The 22,887-nt window shown below is 43.8% G+C and overlaps 1 protein-coding gene across 6 annotated transcripts in view; it reads right to left on the bottom strand.

Moving 5' to 3' along the window:
• Positions 1-12,730: 12,730 nt before the first annotated feature.
• erc2 (ELKS/RAB6-interacting/CAST family member 2) overlaps positions 12,731-22,887 on the bottom strand; it is a 66,817-nt gene continuing 56,660 nt past the window's right edge. For 4 of the 6 annotated variants that reach the window (XM_072665558.1, XM_072665561.1, XM_072665562.1 and 1 more), the window contains 7 exons: positions 17,949-17,960; positions 17,009-17,126; positions 16,713-16,873; positions 15,340-15,487; positions 14,490-15,197; positions 13,319-13,379; positions 12,731-12,821 (listed from right to left, as the gene is read on the bottom strand). In XM_072665558.1, the coding sequence (XP_072521659.1) occupies positions 13,353-13,379; positions 14,490-15,197; positions 15,340-15,487; positions 16,713-16,873; positions 17,009-17,126; positions 17,949-17,960 (1,174 nt within the window). In that variant the 3' untranslated portion in view covers positions 12,731-12,821; positions 13,319-13,352. The remainder of the gene's footprint in view (positions 12,822-13,318; positions 13,380-14,489; positions 15,198-15,339; positions 15,488-16,712; positions 16,874-17,008; positions 17,127-17,948; positions 17,961-22,887) is intronic. The other 2 variants (XM_072665559.1, XM_072665563.1) reach the window with 1 other exon arrangement.

The following is a 22,887-nucleotide window of genomic DNA, read 5'->3' as shown; positions in this document are numbered from 1 at the left end:
TCTTACAGCTGTGGTGGTGCAGTGGAAACGCACTGGGCTCCCATTTCCATGGTTGGGAGTTTGAGCCCCACCACAGTCTCACCAAGCACCAATCTTGTATTGACTCAAGACATAAGGACATTCACCATCTGTTACATGCACCATAAAATAATACCCCCCAAAAAAGGGGTAGTATCATTTACATAAATACATTAACTGCACTTGAGTTCAAACACCACACCGTAACATGTACCAATAAAGAGTTTTTGAATATGTATTTCTTTAACCCGCATAAACACACCAAAGCTTATTACACATTACGGCGTATTACTCAGTAACTACAGGGACTTTTGTACAAACTGGTGGGGCTGTTCTTTGGTAATAGAATTTTGTAGTAACACTTTCGGCACATCAAACTCTCAGAGGGACCCCGCTCAAACCCAAAGTCCACTCCCTTTCAATGAACACACACCACATCTTTGAAAGAAAGTCACTTTTTTATTGAATGGATATAAACCAGCTGGCCAACACTCCGTAATAGTTTAGATTACAACACACACAACAGCAAACACCTGGAAGTGGAAGGGGACGCTGGGGTCCCAAAGGGGGTTTAAAAACATCAAACATGACATACAGAATCCATGCTGAACTCCGAAACCTCCCTCTAGCATCAAACAGGGCCTCCTGTAACAATGGGCTTCACTGGCTTTTGCAGTCTAATCACACACACACACACACACACACACACTTTCATACAAATATACTCATGCTAAACACACACACTCCCATGGGTGCGCACACACTCAGTAAGACGTTCAGATTGCGTTCAGACAAAAACATGCTAACACACTTTCAGTTATTTGCACAGGCTGTCCTCTAGAGGGCGTCAACCGACGAGAGCACGCCACTCTCGGAAACGCAACACATCAAGATGCGGAATGTACGTAGCTCACTTTTGGTGGGGCGGGGCAGGGCAGGGGCGGGGGGGGGGGGGGGTGTCCTGGGACATCACACCCTCTGAACGTTCACACACGTTATTCATTCAGCATGCGGACACTCTGAATAATCACTGTACAGGGTGTAAGTAACGTGTTTTGTTTTTCTATAGCCAATAGAATTTATTTAATTTTATTTTTTCATACCGGTTTTAAAATTGCTAGCAAGCTAAGCTAACAGGACACTCTGCAACACTAGCGAGTGTAGCATGGCTGACAGCCAGGACGTGATCTGGATACTTTTACCAATAACATTCCAGCATTGTGGGCCTCCAAGGTTTTTCTAGATGAAAACTGAAACTACACCAAAAAAAAAGCAGAAGCCCCTCCTACAAGCACAGCAGAAGCCCCTCCTACAAAATACTCCAACACTAAACTAAAGTCTCTGTAAAAGGAAAAATCGTGAAAATGTTCCACTCTATTGGCAGTTATGCAGAGGTCATTGTCTTTCTCGGATCCATATACACTCACTGAGCACTTTATTAGGAACACTTCACTAATACTGGCCTCCTTTTGCTCCCAAAACAGCCTCAGTCGCTCATGGCATCAATTCTACAAGATGAGGAAACGTTCCTTCGATGTTCTGGTTCATGTTGACATCAAGTAGTTCCTGCAGGTTTTTCAGGAACACATTCTACCACATCTCAAAAGTGTGCTACTGGATTCAGATAAAGAACACTGAGCTCACTGTCCAGTTGCCGTCAGAAGATGCATCAACTGTGGTCATGAAGGGATGACCATGGTCAGCAATAACACTCAGAATAGTCATTCAGTGGCATTCAAGCAATGATTGATTGGTATTAACATCTCAAACCTGCTCAACACCCTTTCACCACCTCCAAATGAACAAGGAAGAGTACAGGTGTTCCTAATAAAGTGCTTTAAACAAGAGTGAGGGTGGAACTGAACAACTGGCGAAATCTCAGGTGACCTGTCCAGGCTTTGGTGGAACTGGTGTCTAGGTATTCCAGAAACAAAATGAATGTGTTAAAGGGGCTATTCAGACTTACCATCACCATAGTACAGAAACCTCATTCTGTAAAGCTGCTCTAAACTAGACACTGTTGCGTACACATGCTCTGTAACACAGCCTGTATTATCTCTGTTTATACTGTATGTTTGCATCTAACAGCTTCTGTCTTAGACACTCACTGTTGCTTCAGTTTATCTAAAATAAGTATATTTGCTGCTGTAGGTTTTAATCCTAATAATATTAAACCAGAGTTTTCTGGGCCACGAGATGAGGTCAGATGTCCATAAGTGGGGGTTTTGTGTACCGAACTGTGTAAACATGACCAGAGGAGCAAAGCTTTTTTTAAGTAAATAAAAAGTGAGAAACACTAATTCTGCACTAAATGGCCAGATTATTAAAACTAGGCAGTTGTGGCCTAAAGGTTAGAGGTGGCTCGGGAACAGAAGGTCACTGGTTTGATCTGGACCTTCTCTTCCCTTAACATTTATGGTTGAGGTGCCCTTAAGCAAGGCCCCTAACCGCCAACTGCTCGCTGGGTGCTCAGGTGGCTGCCCACTGCCCCAGATGGTTGTGTGCTCACTGCCTTCAGTCAGTAGCGGCCCTATTAAGTCAGATCTGATCCAATCTCTTCACTGTATTGCCTATGTAGCAACAGCCAAGCAACTGCCTGGAAGTGGGATCTGTTAAGCTTCTGTCCATTCTGTGTTTTTCCTAAAGAGAAAACACTGCTCTAGTTCCAAATGTGCTTTCATCCATAAATGAACTAATGACTGACGACCTGAACATCAGCAGAAGAATAGAATTAAGTCATTCTGGTCCAAAAGTGATTGATTCTAGAATCCAGATGTTCAGGACTCTTAGTTGTGAGCGTTAGAGAAGACGGCCTGGGACCAGAAAGTTACTGGTTCTATTCCCTTAGATCTCCTAGTTGCAAGTGGAGGAGATGCAGCTTCTTTTCCTTCAGCATTAATGGCTGATGTGCCCTTGAGAAAAGCACCGTAGCCCCAAACTGCTTCTTGGGTGCTAAGGTGGCTGCCCCCCAACCCAGGTGGTTGTGAACATGTAACTTGTGGACTTCTGTCATTACTAGAAATCTCTAGATATCTCTCAGGTCTTGTGCCCCCTGATCAGTTCCATGTATATTAATACTGCACATCAGCTGAAACTGATTCAATCTGGTCTTGGTATTCTCATTTGAATCCATGCGTCTTGTTGATACCTGGTATTAACATGCACTATACGGACACCTACATTGTTGGGACACACATTGTTTCTTTCGAAATCCAAAACTGCATTAAAAAGGGTTGATCCTGTTTTTGTCAAGGAAAGGCTTTTTACTAAATTTCTGAGCATTGCTGTGAGGATCTGATTGCACCCAGCAACAATACCATTAGTGAGGATCTGGACAATCCCAATCTTCTAGTTTTCTCTTTACTGGTTTACCGTCTACCCCCCTATGGTGCCCCCCTAAGGTGCAGCACTACGCCACTGTTTGGGAGAGCTTTTATGCGGAGCACAGCAGGTGCATCTGATCAGCAGCAATCAGCGCTGGGGCTTCTGGGAAATTGAGTTTTTAGAGCTTCTCCCAGCTGCTTCCATTCTACACCGCCTTGGCCCCCTGCTGGGGATCTGCGGTGTGGACTGAACACTTAAATGACCCCCCCTCTAGGGACGGCTCTAGAAGTCCCCAAGCCCGCGGCACAGTTACGCCGGAAAGCATGGATGAGCTCCATATCCAAGATGTGGGGGGCGGGAACCCATGACTGTTCCTCAGGCCCATAGCCTTCCCACTTCCTACCTGACAAGTGTCCAACAGGTGGCGGACTGCCAGGGTGGCATCTATAATATGTGGGGCAGGGGGCCCAGCCCCCTGGGCCGGAGCGCCACACAGGAAGGGTTTAAGACATGACACATGAAACCTTGGGTGGATTCGCATATTTTGCAGCAAGAGCAGGCAGTATGTAACCGGATTGATGCGCCGATCCACCTTAAAGGGCCCAATATAGCGGGGCGACCACAGCGATGGGGCAAACGCAGTGCCCCATCGATGGGGCAAACGATGGGGCACTGCGTCTCTTGCAATCAGCAGTGTGTCTTCTGGCTTCAGTAACTGCCAGGAGGGAGGCATGAGCTTTCCGCCACACCTGGCAGCATCATCAAACATAATGGTCAGCTGCTTCCCTTTCCTGCTCAGCAAACATGGGCGGGGGATACCCAAACTGGCATTTGAAGGGTGACATGCCCATGGCAGAATACCAGAGAGTGCATGAGCATACTTAGTCCATGGTAACTGCTCTGCCCAGGAAGCAGGATTTGCTGTTGTTAAGCAGCACAGAGTCCGGCCCAGATCTTGGTTGACTCATTCTGTCTGACCATTGGACTCTGGGTGGAAGCCAGATAACAAACTCATGGTGGCCTCCATGAGCTGGCAGAAGGCCTTCCAGAATCTGCTGCTGAATTGGTGCCCTCAGTCAGACACCTCACAAGAAGTGATGAAGGCACAAACTTCCCATTTCTGTCCACCAGAAGTGCCAGCGGAGGAACTCCATGGTCCTTGTGATCCCCGGATGTCCAGAAAAGGGGGAGGCATGCCCTCAGCGTATAACCTGCTGACAGACTGTAGATGGCACATACTGTCGTCCAGGAGGTCCACCCCCAGGGTCAGGGTCCTGCTGGAGGGCCTCCTGAATAGAGTCCTCGATTCCCCAGTGACAGGGAGCCAGGCTCTGTGAAGTGGGAATTATAGGTTCTGGCAAAAGATCAGAACCCTGGGGTTCCTCTTGCCTAGACAGGGCATCAGGTTTAGTATTCTTTGAACCCGGCCTCTACAACAACAGCGCCAAAGAACAGTGCCCATGGGACCTGCTGAGAATTGAGGCTCTTGGCTTGTTGTATTTGTGCCAGGTTCTTGTGGTCAGTCCAGAACACAAGATCGCCCATTCGCGATCGCCCACTCAGGCTTCATAACGCCCTCCTCTTCTCCTGCAGGGGCGAGCTTTTTCTTTGTGGGAAAAAAGGTCGGAGGGCTCCACCCTTGTATTAATTACCGCGATATCAAAGCAATTACAGTAAAAGACCACTACTCCCTTCCTCCTATGCCCATTGCCTTTGGGGCACTCCAGCAGGCTTCCATATTTACCAAGTTGGACCTGCGGAGTGTCTACAACCTTGTATGCATAAGAAAGGGGGACGAGTGGAAGACTGCATTCATCACCCCCTGATATTGGTAATGCTCTTTGGGCTCATGAACGTGCCAGCCGTCTTCCAACATTTTATTAATGAGGTGCTAAGGGAGACCCTGGGCAGGTATGTATATGTGTACCTCGATGACATTTTAATTTACAGTTAGTCCCTCGAGGAACATGTAGGGGGCAATGCGTTACCACTGCACCACAGGGGAGGTGTGAAAAGAAAAAAACACTCCAAGAAGTGGTGGGAAAAAGGTGGGAAAGGCAAACAAAGGAGACACAAAATGGCGTACTTAAACAAAGGAGGGCAATAACATCAAACAGGGTTCAACAAAAGTAAATAAGGTAGTGTCTGAAATTGTTTTTCACAGAAATGAATAAACTTAAAGGCAGTGTGAGCTGAGCTCTTGGACTTTCTAACACAGATGTATTTGCACATCTGTGTCAGCAATGGGTACAACTTAAAGTAGCTGAATGCATTCATTATAGAAGGTGTCCACAAATATTTGGACATGTAGTGTGCATCTTGGATAATGCTATCAAGAGAATACCAGCAAGGGCAGGTATTGATCACACTACAGATGTTATGTGATCAATAAACCAAATCAACGTACGAAGTGAACTTACCTCCCACATTTGTAAATATGTGCAATATGTGAAATGTGTGTCCAAACAAGGACATGAAAGCATCATGGTGTTCATGTATCTTTCATTCCTCCTAGGGGTCTTCACAGCGCCAGTGAAAGGACTCTACTTCTTTGCCTTTAACTGTTTCGCTCGAGGATCATCTGCAATGAGTTCAGCGCTGTATAAAAATGAGGACCACATTGTGTCTGTCTGGGACGAGCCATCTATAACCGACGGCGAGGACAACAACTTTAACGCTGCCACTCTGCTGCTGAAGCCAGGAGACCGCGTCTACATCAGGCTGTGGAAAAATTCACACATCTCCTTTCTTGACAAGCACAGCACTTTCAGTGGCTTCCTGCTCCACCCTATGAAATAAGAGACAACCAAAGTGCTCAATGTGGAATTTAGAAGTGATGTGTAAAACTTCATTAGTTTCAGTAGTTGGGTCTTGCTGACTGCTCAGTTGAGTTGCCCAGTTAGGGTAAACAGAATTGGATGCTAACGTTAGCTCAGTATACGCACTGCACTGCATTATATCACCAATTTCCTTGCTAGACTCAATTTTCTATGTTTTACTGTCAGATTGACATATTCTTTAAACGATTAACTTAAGATATGAGCTAGTAGTACACATTGTTTCTGCTAAAGTCATCATGGCTGAACCTCACTAAGGAACAGTGTGCATTGAACAGCTAAAGCTATAGCTGTCTAGAAGGGCAGTTAGCTATAAACATTACATTTTACTCCTGTAAAAGTAAACCTGATTATATTCTAGTTATATTGTATTACAGTGACTGTGCTGTAATACTTGTTAGTTCATGTCTAGAATTACCCTAAGTGGGCAAGTCAACCGGCTGGTTACCTGGCATATCCTCTTCTTTGTTGGGTCATATGAAAATAAACAAAATTGAAAAGTTGCTAAATGAGGATCCAGGAACACAATTTTACCAATAAAGATTTTTTGAATATGTATGTTCTTAACCCCCATTAACACTCCAACATACCGTACACATTACGTCGTATTACTCAGTAACTACAGGGACTTTTGTACAAACTGGTGGGGCTGTTCTTTGGTAATAGAATTTTGTAGTAACACTTTCGGCACATCAAACTCTCAGAGGGACCCCGCTCAAACCCAAAGTCCACTCCCTTTCAATGAACACACACCACATCTTTGAAAGAAAGTCACTTTTTTATTGAATGGATATAAACCAGCTGGCCAACACTCCGTAATAGTTTAGATTACAACACACACAACAGCAAACACCTGGAAGTGGAAGGGGACGCTGGGGTCCCAAAGGGGGTTTAAAAACATCAAACATGACATACAGAATCCATGCTGAACTCCGAAACCTCCCTCTAGCATCAAACAGGGCCTCCTGTAACAATGGGCTTCATAGCACTGGCATTTGCAGTCAAACCACACACACACACACACACACACTTTCATACACGCACACTTTCATACAAATATACTCATGCACCATGGGTGCGCACACACTCAGTAAGACGTTCAGATTGCGTTCAGACAAAAACATGCTAACACACTTTCAGTTATTTGCACAGGCTGTCCTCTAGAGGGCGTCAACCGACGAGAGCACGCCACTCTCGGAAACGCAACACATCAAGATGCGGAATGTACGTAGCTCACTTTTGGTGGGGCGGGGCAGGGCAGGGGCGGGGGGGGGGGTCCTGGGACATCACACCCTCTGAACGTTCACACACGTTATTCATTCAGCATGCGGACACTCTGAATAATCACTGTACAGCAAAAAAAGTACGTACGTATACAAATTGTACAATTTGTCAAAATACAGAAGCTACTAAAAAAGCAAAATACAAAAATGAAAACAATAATCAAATCATAAACAAAAGTAAAAAAACAACATTTAAAATAAACTTAAAAAAACTATTCTGTATTTTCTGGCATTGGTCACAGTGATTTTTTTTCTTTTTTTTTTCCATCCAGAGATTTTGCATTTTTGACATCAACTAAAAATCTACACACTTGCCACACACAAGCTAAAGTAACGTGTATAGTTCTTTATTTTCATAGCCACCCTGTTCGTTTAGGTTGGAGCCTACAGGGCTGAAGCATATCTGTGTGTGTATGTGTGTGTGGAGCTCCGCTGGAGACCACAACACAGAACGTTAGAACCAGCAGTTGGCACAGAACACAGAACTTAACATGCACTCATCAGCTCTATGCATCATTTATCATTATTATCACCATTATTATTATTATTATTATTATTATTAGGATTCTACATTGAATTCCCCTTGTGTACAATAGAACTCTTTTTCTTCATGGTAGGAGAGTCCTGGTGCTCCTACTTCAAGTATTCAGTGGTTTAAAGGACCTGAAACTGGAGGATTGGAAGAACTATTCTCAGTCCCCGTTTAAGTTTAAGTGTTAGGTTCAATGTTCCCTTTTTACTGCTTCCATTGCCTACATTTACAGACTACAGGCAACAACACATAATCACACAAAATAAGAAAAGACATGGCATTATGATAGTGGCATTTGAAGACATTTGAAGAACACCTTCTCTATGTTGACCTCTCCACGTTGGTCCACCCACAAACACGCTAAAGCTTTACAGAAGCCCATCCAACCTAACAAAAACCTGGCTAGGACGGACTGGGTGTATTTTTGTTGTGTAATCAAGTTTTTAAGGCTAAATATTGAAAATAACACCCAAGCGGTTCACGGACTTCACCGGTTTTAAAATTGCTAGCAAGCTAAGCTAACAGGACAGTCTGCAACACTAGCGAGTGTAGCATGGCTGACAGCCAGGACGTGATCTGGATACTTTTACCAATAACATTCCAGCATTGTGGGCCTCCAAGGTTTTTCTAGATGAAAACTGAAACTACACCAAAAAAAAAAGCAGAAGCCCCTCCTACAAGCACAGCAGAAGCCCCTCCTACAAAATACTCCAACACTAAACTAAAGTCTCTGTAAAAGGAAAAATCGTGAAAATGTTCCACTCTATTGGCAGTAATGCAGAGGTCATTGTCTTTCTCGGATCCATATACACTCACTGAGCACTTTATTAGGAACACTTCACTAATACTGACCTCCTTTTGCTCTCAAAACAGCCTCAGTCGCTCATGGCATCAATTCCACAAGATGAGGAAACGTTCCTTCGATGTTCTGGTTCATGTTGACATCAAGTAGTTCCTGCAGGTTTTTCAGGAACACATTCTACCACATCTCAAAAGTGTGCTACTGGATTCAGATAAAGAACACTGAGCTCACTGTCCAGTAGCCGTCAGAAGATGCATCAACTGTGGTCATGAAGGGGTGACCATGGTCAGCAATAACACTCAGAATAGTCATTCAGTGGCATTCAAGCAATGATTGATTGGTATTAACATCCCAAACCTGCTCAACACCCTTTCACCACCTCCAAATGAACAAGGAAGAGTACAGGTGTTCCTAATAAAGTGCTTTAAACAAGAGCGAGGAGGGGAACTGAACAACTGGAGAAATCTCCGGCTTTGATGGAACTGGTGGAATTCCCCAATTTTCTAGGGATTCCAGAGGTAAAATGAATGTGTTAAAGGGGCTACTCAGACTTACCATTACCGTAGTAAAGAAAGATCATCAACCTCATTCTGTAAGGCTGCTCTAAACCAGGCAGCCATGAATCCAGGCATTTGTGGGTGGAGCTTGGATGGTTCAACCAAAGACAGAGCAGTTCTAGACAAGCAACTACAAGGCATCTGAGAACCACAGCAACAAGTGGACATTCTAGGACAAGAGCAGTGGTTAATGTTCTAGATATGAGAGAGTAGAACAGCCACATTGTGGAAAAAAAAACAAAGAAATAAAGCACAGCACCGCACAGGAACGTCATTAACAGTCAGATTTTGGCCTTGTTACTGACAACACACACACACACACACACACACACACATACACAATCCCCTCACAGTGGCGGGGTGAGAAAACACAGAAGACAAGAACAACAGAGGCAATGCATTGATTCAGAATCCTCACACTTTAACCAGGATAGTGAGGGTGGTCCAACTGAACTACTGGCGGGATCGCAGGTGACCTGTCCAGGCTCCGCCCACAACTGCATTGCTTTGCGACATTAAACAAGCTTTGAAGAGCTTTAAAGGCCCAGGATAACATACACCAGCTTCAGCACTGTTGACTACTGATGTTTTGTTGGTGTAAATGGCAAGTATACACCAACCAGCCTCAGCCATGGTAGCCAGTGAGCACCTAACTAGCAAGTTCCTCACTGTTTTGGTCAGCGTTCGCGGTCTTGGTCAGCCAAAGCTTGTCCACCATCACATGGAAAGACTGCATTTGTGGACGGAGCATGGGTAGCTGTTGGATTGGTTGGTTTTCATGAGCTGCACCAAAGAAGTGTCCATTGAACCATGTTCTGCTGTATCTCATGCCCTTCAAGTGTGGAACCTCTGCATTTCACCACCTCATTTTGTTCATTATTATTGCATAGATCTTCGTGTTGAGATCTTGCGATAGACCACACCCTCAAACTCACTGGGAGTTGCAGTGGAGAGACACTTAGTATTACAGCACTTGTTGGGTTCTTCATTGTTTAGAAAACAAAGACAGAACACATTTTCTAAATCTTATTTTTTTTCTTGACACAATGTTCTGACCACGATAGACACACTTTATATATATATATATCTATTATATATATATATCTATATATATCTATGTTTTTTTTGTAGAATCCATGTATAGATCTATGTCATTGAGGCACTAGCCACTATGTTGAGAGGAGGAGCGTTAAGGGGTCGGAAAAGCACAAGGGTTGCTGTTACGGGAATGAGAGAGAAGAGAACGACTTGGGCCTTGACTTTTTCGGCTTTGACTGCTGACCCTTTGGCCTGAGCGATTGTTCACCGGAACTTAGGCCACCTGGGCCTTCATGTTTTGACCTGGTCAGGTCCTGTACAGTCCTTCATATTCAGACCATCTTTGTCCAAAGGTTGAAGGACACCAACATCGGAACTGAGAGAATATATTTCCTCCTGAAGACAAGGAGGATTGCTGGAACTGCAGATAACAAGACTCCAGGTTTATTTACTGCGCATCAGCCTGCTGTCAAACTCCAGCTGTATATCAACAGAGAGCTTACTGACTTAGTTTCTGAGCATCATCAGATGAGCACCCAAATACTGACTCGAGGCCTATGGACACAGCAGACATCCACTGACTGGTTAAGACCATCAAGTGTCTGTAAGTTTACAGCAAAGCAACTCACAGCATGTCTGTATAGCTAGACACGAGTCAGTGTGACGATGGCTGTCTCCATCCGCATTGGGTGTTAAGCACCATTGAAAGCACCATTAGAAATAAACCCTGGAGGAGGGTCAAAGTTGCCATGTTCTTAGTTTAGCCTAGTGGTTTCACGATGATGATGATGATGGTGGTGGGTTGGGCGCGTACAGCTGTTGAAGAATCTGGCCCAGCATTGGATGGTGAAGGAGGTGCATAGGTGCATGCTTTCAAACACAAACCAAACCAGGAGCTCCAAGGAGGAGCGCATGGAGAAAGATCAAGGAAGTCATCTGGAAGATGACTACAAAATGTTGAAAGTAACCCTGCATAGAGTGCTTCCGATTGTCAGCTGAGGTAACACTACAGGACAATTACAGAACGGAGTGAACAGGATCTAAACCAGCTATAAGGCCCAACTTACTGCACCCTAAAGCTCAGGCTAAGCCCTGTCATTGCCCAAAGGAAACTGCAGAAGAATCAGAACATCCCTCCAAAGTGCCTGAACACCCCCCTCCCCAGTTGCATGACCCTGATATGTACTGCAAATCAACTCATACGAGTTTCTAGTGCTAATGTAAACAGAACACAAAATCAAGATTCTTGGCAATGAATTTCTTAATCAATGTAAAAATCCTGACTTCACTTTACAAGTCTGAAAGAGGACGTCATGAGGGAGAGCACAGATCCTTTTGGCAGACGAAGAGGCAGGACAATGTTCATTTTGCTTTTTGATTGGCGGGACCCATCGTGAAAGGGGAGTGGTTAAACCAGAGAGGGGCGGAGTCAAGCAGGAGCAGGCGAGCAGACAGAGCGCAATGTGAGTGGGCACATATATAGGTGGAACGGTTGAAAGTGTCCAGGTCAGAAAGAGTGACTGCAGGTGGGGGCATATTGACAGTTCCCCCTGGATCTTGGAAAGGGTCATTCAGGGCAGTGTTTATTAATGGAATCTCCATTAAACATATGCTGCCTGTGTGTCTCCTCCATCCAAGCCTGCACCCGTCTCCATCTGAGCCCTTCGCTCATCTGTAAAAGTGAAGAGAGTGTGTGAGCAGTGGTGTAAGGTTAATTGTGTACTCTGTTAAAGGAATACAATACATGTCCAAATGTTTGTGGACACCCCTTTTAATGAATGCATCAGGCTACTATAAGTTGCACACAGCTTGTCTTGCCCCCGTAGAGAAGTATTGTCAATAGAATTGGCACCATAGCTAATTCCAGGTGTGGGCTAGAAGGATATAAAGCTATATAGGAGCAGTGGAACTGGTGTTCTCTGATGGTGCTCCATTCTATATTTCTACGATGATTTCTAGGAAGTTGGGGATAAGTTGGGGTAGTGATCACCCAATGTTTTGACCTCATTAATGTACTTGTTGCTGAATGCAATCCAATCCTAACAGCAATGCTCTGAAATCTAGTAGAAACCTTTCCCTGGACAATAGAGACAGCTACTTCAACAAAAGCTGGAACAATTTTTTTCCATATCCTTGATTTCAGGAAAAACAATGAATGAGCAGGTGTCCCAATACTGCACATCTACAGGTGTCCCATATAATGCACATCTTAACACCGGAAATCTGTTTAAGCACTTTGTGAATTCTCACCTGCTTAGGTGTTTGCCTACACACTCAGCTCACACACTCACACCCTCCTGCTCCTCTTCCTCAGTGTCAAGGCCCCCTGGTGAAGTGTGGGTCTGGTGGGAGATAGAGTCTGGCCAAGTGGATAATGTATAGTTTCTTCTGCATGGCATGGCTATGCACCTCCAACTGTGAGTGAGTCATCTGGGACCAGAATAGACATAGAGACAGGAATAGCATCAACAGAGGGTGAGAATGAGTGTCTATTTTAATTCTTAAGGGTTAAGGAAGCATTATGCCCCCAAAATGAGTCAAGAAGGTCAAGTGATCCACAGTAGCTATTGTATTTAACTAGCTAACACGGTTAACAGTGAATGAAGGTACTGAGGACCTGATCTCCAAAATTGCAACTTTACAGGAGAAGAAAAAACTTTCAATGGAGGTTAATGTAAAAAGATTTGATTCCAACTCATTTGGGAGCATTGGGTCTGTTTATCATGAAATTAGGATACAAGGTAAAGAACAGCTTTTAGATTTCTATTATGTTGAAAAGTGAAAAAGAGAAAAAGGTTTTATAATGTGATGTATTTTTCCCTGACAGTAAAGAGGGCTGCTGCTAACTGTACTTCCAGTGTAAATGTAAAAGACCTAGTAACATGACAAATGCAAGAGCAATGAAAGAAATCATGCAAGAATCTCACCACGTTAATCATCCTAGCTTTGGTTTGGAAACTGTTATGCCCAAATGCCCTCCTCATCGTCCTGTGAGCATTGTACAGAGTCCAGAGATCAGCATAGTTAGAAGACAGACAGGTAAGGTTAGAAGGGTGAATGGAGAAATGTGAATAGTCCAAAACTGGCTCTCAACCCTGATCTCTGTTTTTTTCCCTTTCTAACACACCCAACCATGCTCTTCAAGGGCTTGATCATTAGTGGGTTAATCAGCTGTGTTAGAATGGAAAATTCTCCAGAATTTGCAGGGCAGAGGGGAACAGGGACAGGGTTGGAAACCACTGAAGATAGACGTTAATATCAGAATTATTATATCAAATTAGATAAAAATTGTGGTTAGAAAGACACAGAAAGAAATACATACACCAATGATCCAAAACATTATTGATAAGAAACCAAGTCTCATCAGACCAGGCCACCTTCTTCCATCACTCGGAGATGGTGGTGGACAGCATGAGCACTCTGACCGGTCTGCAGTTATGCAACCCCATTATACACGTCTGTTCTTCCAAATAGGATAGCAATACTGGATAGCTTTTGTTGCCATCATGCATCAATATGCCTTGTGTGCTTGACACCCTGTTGCTAGGTCATTGTTTGTCCATCCTTAAACCACTTTCAGTAGTCAGTAAAAACCCCTGTCCCAAAGTCACCTCACAGAGCCAGGAACCTTCATGTGACAAGAGATCCAGCTCTGAGCAGAGCAGAAGAACACTGGCGGGTCTAGTTTCCCCCAGAAAGTAAAGAGACATAGTGTCTCAAGTTTATCAGTTGTGTCAAGCAACATCTTATAAGCAGCAGAATGCCTTACATGATGCATTACATGATACAGAGATGCATGCGCTGAAACAGCAGTATAAGGAGCTGATAAGAAGGAAAGGCAAGCACTGGGGGAACTGCACCCATAGTGATGGTCTGCAAATGCATTGCAGCAAAGTAAACTGTGTAAAGCCTATACCCTCTTGAGTATCACAGATGTACCCATGAGGAGGGCCATCAGGATATCAAAGGTTCACAGAGAAGATATGTAGATGGCTATGGATTGTTATCATAGTCATAATGGTTTGGCTTACCGGTGTACATCTACAGGCTTATTAAACAAAGCAAATGAACTGAAAATACAAATGTCATTGAGCTCACCGGGTCTGGAGTAGGTCTATGTCCAGGGTGGGGTGGTCCACGAGCAGGACCACGATGGTGTGGGGGTGGGTGTCGTGGGTGAGGGCCATGAGGACCAGCATGAGGTGGGTGGTGGGGGTGGGGGCTTTGCTGAGTTGGAGGAGGTCCATGGGGGTGCTGTGGGTGCTGAGGATGTTGAGGGTGTGAAGGGTGTTGCTGGGGAGTGGGACCACCATGTGGATGTTGTGGGTGTGGCTGCTGGGGCCTGGGAGGGTGCTGATGGGGGCCAGGTGGTTGGGGATGCTGTGGGTGTTGAGGATGCTGGGGGTGTTGCGGATGTTGGGGGTGTTGGGAGTACTGAGGCTGAGGTGCTTGCTGGGGGTGTTGGTGCTGTGGAGGGGGTTGGGGGTGTTGAGGGTGTTGTTGGGGGTGTTGAGGGTGTTGTTGGGAGTGTTGTTGGGGGTGTTGTTGGGGGTGTTGAGGGTGTTGTTGGGGGTGTTGAGGGTGTTGTTGGGGGTGTTGGGGGTGTTGCTGGGGGTGTTGTTGGGGGTGTGGGGCATGAGGATATGGGGGTTGTTGTTGAGGGAGAGGAGTGTGGGGGTACAGGGGCTGGGGCTGAGGTTGTGGTTGGATGTGTGTTGGCTGGGGTTGCATATGGTGTGGAGGGCCATGTGGATGGTAGTGGTCATCTTCATAGTTGTCTGCTATAAGTTTCATCCTGCTTTGCGTCTGTAAGGATTACAGTAGCAGAATACATTAAAAGAAGCAACTGTACTAGATAAACAGTCTCACTGACCACTGACTTCATGTTTATCTGGGTTGTGCAACTGCTATACAGACATTTCTGAGGGCTGTTTGCCATTATGCTCACCTGTTGCTTGAGCTGTTGCATAAGTCTATCCTTCTCACGCTTCAGAGACATCACTTCTTCCTGTGTCTTCTTCTTGTTGGAGGATGACAATTCCAGCAGGGCAATGTTAGCATCTTTCTCACTGATAGCAGCCAGTAGAGCCTGTTGCCTATAGCAGGAGAGTTTTAAAGACAACACCTTAAGAAAGAGCAGGAGGAACACAAAAGCACAAAAGTGCATGGGTTCCCAAAGTCCAACTCTGAATGTTGCATACATAAGGGGTTGGGAAAGCATCACCAATGAAAGAGAATGTGTCAGAAGAGTGACCAAGAGAAAGTAATTGTGAGAGCTTTAGGGATTTTGTTAAGCTTGGTTCAGTTTCAAACTCTAGTTTGGTAGACCACCAAGTACCCCATATATCTGAGAACCTGAGTTGTTCAATTTGAAAGACTGGCTGTTGTGTCTTCGATAAGGGATCCCCTGATGTAGACCTACACTCAGATCTTGTATGAGTACACAGTTATGCCTTTTGGCGTTTGTGGGGCACCTGCCCAATTTCAGCATATGATGGACATTACTCGTGACTTTGCCACATCAGCAGCTTCACCTGACAAAAAACAGTGGAATTTCAGATTGGACATACACTATATGTCCAAAAGTTTGTGGACATTCTGTCTAATGAATGCATTCAGCTGTTTTAAGTTACAGACACAGATATGTAAATGCACACACACAGCGTGTCTAGTCCCTGTAGTGAGGTATTATCAATAGAATAGGACTCTCTGGAGTAGATAAACATGAACCTGTTGGTATCATGTCTAATGCCAGGCATGGGCTAGAAGGGTATAAAGCCCCCCATCACTGAGCTGTGGAGCAGTGGATCTGTGTTCTCTAGGATTATGATTGGTGCTCCCTCCAATACTTTTGGGATAACTTGGGGAGTTGGTGATGAGGTGGAGTGGTGATCATCCAGCATCCTGACCTCACTAAATCTGTTCTCGATTCGATGCTGGATGCATCAGACTCTTACAGCAGTTCTACAAAATCTAGTGGCAAACCATTTAGTTACTCTAACAAAAGCAGGATAAACTCTTTTTAATACCCTTGATTTTAGAAGAAACAAAGAATGAGCCGGTGTCCAAATACATTTGTCCATATAGTATATCTGGCAATATCTTTTGGTGAGCCCAAACTTTGATAAGAAAATCTTGAACATTTTTGACACTGATATAGGTGTCATCTAGGCTCAAGAAAAGCCTGAAAGGAATAGCTTGTTTGCTTCCTTAGACTTTCTTTCAAAAATTGCCTTTGTCTTTTATCACAAAGGGAATGTTGAGAATGTTGAGTGATTAGCAGATTGGTCTAAATAGATGTGAAAAAGAAGTGTATCTCACTTCATCTCCAAAATCTCTTCTAGCTGTTTGCGCCTCTCCTGCCTGAGGTTGGTCAGGTGACCGTCTCGCTCGGCCAGAGACTGCTGGGTGGATGACAGGCGCTGCTTAGTGGAATCAAGCTCCTGTCTTGTCTTCTCCAAAACAGTCATTAGTTCCTCCATCTGAGAAATGTACAGAGAGAGGATCAATTATTTGGAATAAGGGACTTTCTTTCAGTACTAACAATGAACAAGTATCACACCCCTCCAAAGAGGTATACACTAAAAATACAGACACAGACACACACACACACATACCTTGGGGTTGTCCATGGGGTTGTCTTTGCGAGGGTCCTGCAGAATGCTGCCGGTCTTTTTCTCTCCCTGTTGGCCAATCTTGATGTTAGGACCCTTCTTGTTTTGGTCTTTGCCTTGCCTGTTAAAGCGAGAATCGACGGCAGAGAATTGTCATCAGCAGGGTGATTTGTAGTAACACAATTTTTCTGATCTCCTTATGACATTCTTTTTTTAGTAGATGCACTTCCCCAGTAAATAATCAGGTTCTCATGCATCAATACCGCAACAGCATATTGGCTACTATGTGGAGCTGTGTGTCATGTAATATCTAGATGAGTAGGGGGAAGATGTCTAGCCATTCACTCACAACAGAAGAAACAGCAGAGTAGCTCCATCCTCAATATCTGCTGGTCTTAAAACCTCCCAGCACATTTGAAAAATGCACGTCAAGTGGTTAATGATGAACATGAAGAGGAGGGGCTTAGTGAGGAGTGGGCAGGGTAGATAATAGCCAATGGCTATCACCACTACGTCATATAGGGAACATCCACAATATTTCATTAACTAAGGAGTTACAGATACTGAAGAACTGAATGTTTAACCTCTAAGGCAGGGGTGTTCAATATTATCCACAAAGGGCCAATATGAGTAGAGGCACATGTGATCAGTTGCTTAAACTGTTAAACAACTGATTAGTTTGCAGAAAATATTGGACACCCCTACCTACATATGTCAAATGATATGAAAAATACATCATAGTTATATCAGATTGCCCATATCACCCGGTCCTACTTCAGACTGAGAGAAAATAAAAAAAACTTCCAATAAGCCCATACCATGTCCAACCAAACGAGACTGAATAAATAAGCTATGATCCTCAGGTGGTGAGGAAGAGCATCCTGCAGATGGATAGAAGGGTGTGAGGAAAGGTGGTGGAGAAGCCTGCTGGGTTTGAACTTACCTCGGAGCAAGACTGCAGGACACGAGGAAGAACAGGAGAGCAGGGAGGAAAACCAGGGGCAGGAGAGGGAGCAGAAATCACACACAAGCCAACAAGGGAGGAGAGGAGAAGAAGGAGAGGTGAGAAGAAAGTTAGAAATCTCTGGAAAGGGGAAAAACACATCAGAACACGTGGTTGGAGAAGACATAGAGAGACAAGAGGGACGAGAAGAAGGAGGAGAATTTGAAACCAGATCCAAAGGAGAGTATAGCAGGATGCTGCTTCTTAATCTCACACCAACACCATCATCATCATGAGGAAGATGCCATTAAGTTTGGCATGCAGCGGCCACTTCAGCCCAGGGAGAAGAGAGCAGGGGTGCTGAGGAACAGGTGTGCAACCATCCATTCAGAACCAAACCAAACCAGCATACAGGACTAGAGGAGTCACAGTACACTCTGTTAGGGTTGAGTAGAGACATTCTGCCTAGAGAAGCAGCTCAGTCTAAGAGCGCAAGCCGCCGCTAACTCTTAAAGGAACAGTTTACCCAAAAATGCTAACAAAGTTAGCAAAGAATGGAGCAGTTAGCAGATCCTCAGCTGCAAAATGCTAAACATGCTCTCACTGGTTTTCTTTAGGTGTGAAGAACCAGGCTTGTAATTAATTAATTAACTATTAAACAAACAGACTAGCACAGTAATTAAAAAACTAAAAGTAAAAAACTCACAGGAAATAAATGAAAAACAACTATTTCCCAAATGAACTAAACAATAAACAACATTTTAAAAAGCGCTGAAGAGAAGTTGTAAGTTTTAAACCTCTTGGCTAAGTAGCAAGTGGGACAAAACACATGCTAGGGTTGGTCAATCAACCCATATTTTGGTGAACACTGAATTTAGTGTACCCCATAACATGGACTACGATTATACATGCTTCCTTACAGACACTTCTGTAAAACAGTAGCGAAAGCTAGTGAACTGAAAAACAGTGTTAACCTTTTCTTAACATGCCATGATTAGTTTAGTTGGCGCTAACTACAGATTATAAACTCCTGTGTATTACATTTTAAGTTACAAACTTACAACCATCACGAGCTAAAAACTTGCTAACAACATAGAATGCTAATTATATGCTTGCTAGCTGTTAATATGCCAATGTGGCAAACAAGAGATACAATGTTACTTCCCAGCTACCATGTCCATGTAGGGCCTGTATGGGACGTGCAACTGCAAACCAGAAAGTTTTGTTCTCAGGTTCCATGTTGGCCCCACATATAGATCATATGCCCACCAGGGTCAGTGAGGGGAGCAGGAGGGGTTAAACATGAGCCCCATCTGAGTTGAACACTGCATACAGGGTCTAGATGGGATCCATGTGTGATTAAGCTGGGCTCTAATGACTGGGCCCATTTGGGAAGTCCAACTTGATCCCAGTAAAAACGCGCGTACGAGCCCATACCCACCTGGAACCCACCTTGCCCATGTTGGCTAGGCTGATGCTGGTTGGTTATGAAATAGCATGGCTCTGTAGCTAAAAAGCTAAAGATTTTCTTCAAGATTAATCAGAAACTGGGTTATGTGACCTTGTAGTTCAGTAGCTACACCTGGTAATATTGTTTGGGGATTACGAAGATCTGATGACCTGCCACTATTCCGGCACGGGCTATATAAAACCATCCAGCACTGTGAAATGACCAATAGGCTCTATTACAGTATTTGGGTAGGAAATAAAAACAACATTGTCAGCAATGAACCAACCAACATACTAAAAACAAACCAGTGCAGCTGAAACACACAAACCAGAGCTGCTCCTAATGTTACACAACGGCTGTTTATTGAGATGGGAAGCATTTTCTCGATACTTCAGCTTGGCTTGGCCCCAGGTGGCGCTATGGAACACATCAATCACACTGTGAAACTGCTTATCCTTGCTATTCATTGTCAGCAATGTTAGCATTTTTGGCTGGCATATTCTTTTAATGCTGCAGACTGGGGGGGGAGGAGCCATTCAGTGACAAGTGAAAGGGAGGGACAGAGGAGGGTGCATAGAGGCTGGAAAGGGGAGGGGAAAGGGGTGGAGCAAATAGGTCTGATTGGCCAGGAGAGGAGAGAATGCATGAGAAATGGACGCTCAGGAAGCATGAAGAGGATGTTGCTACTTAGAAACACTCTCACACAGAACTGATAGCCAACATACAGCACTGTTTGTGTGTGTGTGTGTGTGTGTGTATTAAATATAGTTTTATTACTTTCTACCCATACAATTTGTAGCTTCCTGTTGATTTAAGGAATAAATTGATATTTCTGACTCTTTGCTGTGCATTTACACAACATTAAAACAACAGCTGCTGAATGGACCAATCAAATAGTCCAGAATAAAATCTGATTAAACATTAGCATATGTTACATTTCAAACATCTCTTGGGCAATAGAAGGTACTGTGCAAAAGTCAGACATCACCCTTCTGTTATCTAACGTTCAGTCAAATTTGCCAATACGTGCAAAAGAGAGAGCATCAAGCTCCACTCGTTCTTTAGATCTTGTGTCCATCTTTTCACTGTGAGAAGACTCAGACTCAACATTGTGGCTCTAAAAGGATGTAGAGCTGATCAAGAAGCTCCTATTGAGAAAAGCAAACAGAAAAAAAATAAACAAAGAAGCTGCTTCTGCTCTCAGAGCAACAGCCTGACAACCCCAGAGTCCAGAACTTAACATCATTCAATGTGTTCAAGATTACCTGGGTGGTGAAAAGCAGAAAGAAGCAGATGGCTAGGACAGATTTTGAAGGTGTGAAAAAATAGCCCTGTAGATGTCAGAACACTCCCATCACCATGTTTAACAGATGAGGTGGTATGCCTTGGATCTTGAACAGGAGGTGCGGAAATATCTCCCTGCAGATTTCAGAATACTCCCACCACCATGTTTAACATATTTCTGCAGGAACACTGAAAGTAAGTCTCCTAAAAAAGCTGTAATAAGGGTAAAGGTGGATGCTTTAAACACTCAAACATGCGAAATTAGATTTAGTTGTTGAAATGTCTGTGTTCTTTGTAATGTAAATATATACGTTTATGCTTTACTGACAGTGAAAATGGAAAAAATAATAATGGGTGCTCTGACTTTTGCACAGTATGGTAGATGTGTGTATGTACATAGACCGATACAGTATTTGCATTTATGTTGATAGATAACATTATACATAGATATATAAATCATAAAATCTAAATAAAACAGGTGTTTTTGTCTCATAAATACATTAATATAGTGTAGACGCTTCTGTAGTAGGACTGAAACTGTAGGACAGTAGGAGGTTTGCTTGTATTGTGTTGGGTTTAAAAACGTCTGTAAGCGGCCAGACGTAAAGTGGACGTAAAAATGAAACGCGTGACAGGAGGGAAACATGACAGCAAAAGCAAGGCTGGTTAAAACACACCAAGACCCAAATCATGCTCATTTAAAGACTGGTGTCGCTTTAACAAGAAGTGCGCCACCACTTTCAAATGTGAAACTGTACTACATTTAAAGAGCCCATATTCTAGCTTTTGATCTGCTAATAGCAGTAGTGTGGGTTTATGAACAAACAGGCATAATAAATTTTTACTCAACCATTTAAATTCAATTAAAATGTTTATGTAATACAGCCTTTCCTCTTACTGGCCCTGCATTCAACAGTCCAGGCTGAAACACTCCTAATGGGTGGCGATATTTTTATGACATCAAAAAAACAAAGAGATCGGAATACGCTTTCTGAGTAGCAGAAAATGCTCTGTCTTCTAAATCGCCCTGCAGATTTCAGAACACACCCGCCACCATGTTTAACAGAAGAAAAACTACAGAGATTTTTCCTCACCTCCAACCCAAAATCCAAACCCCCTTATCTTTGACATTACTAAAACAGTGAGTTTACAACAGGCTGATTTTCAGCTTAATTTCCATTAAACAGACTGTATAAACTAAACCGTTTACTCTTCAACAGTGTTTACAGTGTTGAACCCCTTACCACAGACAGGCTTACTGCACACTGAGGTGTGTTACTCAGTAACTACAGGGACATCTGTACAAACTGGTGGAGCTGTTCTTTAGTAATAGAGGTTTGTAATAACACTTTCTGTCTGCCAGCGGCTATAGGCTTTTTTAAGCGGTTAAGGGTTTTTTTAAGTGAGGGACATTAGATTTCAAATGATATGAGCCCTTTAAATTAAGGTATTAATTGAACGTTGAAAATAGCACAGTAGTATTTTCTGTCATTTTGATCCAATCAGTCCTAATCAATCTTGGTGTGTCTTTAGCAGTTTTTCACTACATGCCAAAAATGAACACCACAAACTCACACCCACAACAACAGGAAAACCAGAACACTGGAAAATAAGTGTATCATATGTCCACACAGATGCCCAAAGAATATCTAAACATGGAAAGAGAGCTATTGGGCTAATGTGAAGTATCTGGATTGACATATAAAGAGAACTCATTAAAATAATCTACAACACAGAAAACACATTTCACACTGCTTAACCGAGGGAAACCAAAACCACATGCAGATGTCACAGCATCACCATCACCAGCGGTCAAAACAGTCAAAGCAGTCAAAACACAGCTGTCAGTCACACACAACTGCCAGACCATCACTGTTCCTAATGGCATGAACAAGAAGCACCACTTTTCAATCTCATCAGTGGTGAAGATCATCTGCCTGATCTGCAGACGACTGAGAGCTGCCAGCAGATGTAGTGTGATACAGCAGCAATTACATTAAAGCACACATTCACTCTTACATACACTCACGCATACACTCACGCATACACTCCCGCATACACTGCCGCATGCATTTCAGCAAACAGTAAGAGCCAGACAGGCAGACAGTAAGCAAGCAAACAGGCAGGTGAACAGGAAGAGACAGACAGTCTGGCAACATGCAGACAGACAGACAGACAGACAGACAGACAGACAGACAGATATGC

The sequence above is a fragment of the Salminus brasiliensis genome, chromosome 21, assembly GCF_030463535.1.
Source record: "Salminus brasiliensis chromosome 21, fSalBra1.hap2, whole genome shotgun sequence".
In the NCBI taxonomy this organism is placed as follows: Eukaryota; Metazoa; Chordata; class Actinopteri; order Characiformes; family Bryconidae; genus Salminus; species Salminus brasiliensis.
This window is presented reverse-complemented; position numbering and strand designations above follow the sequence as displayed.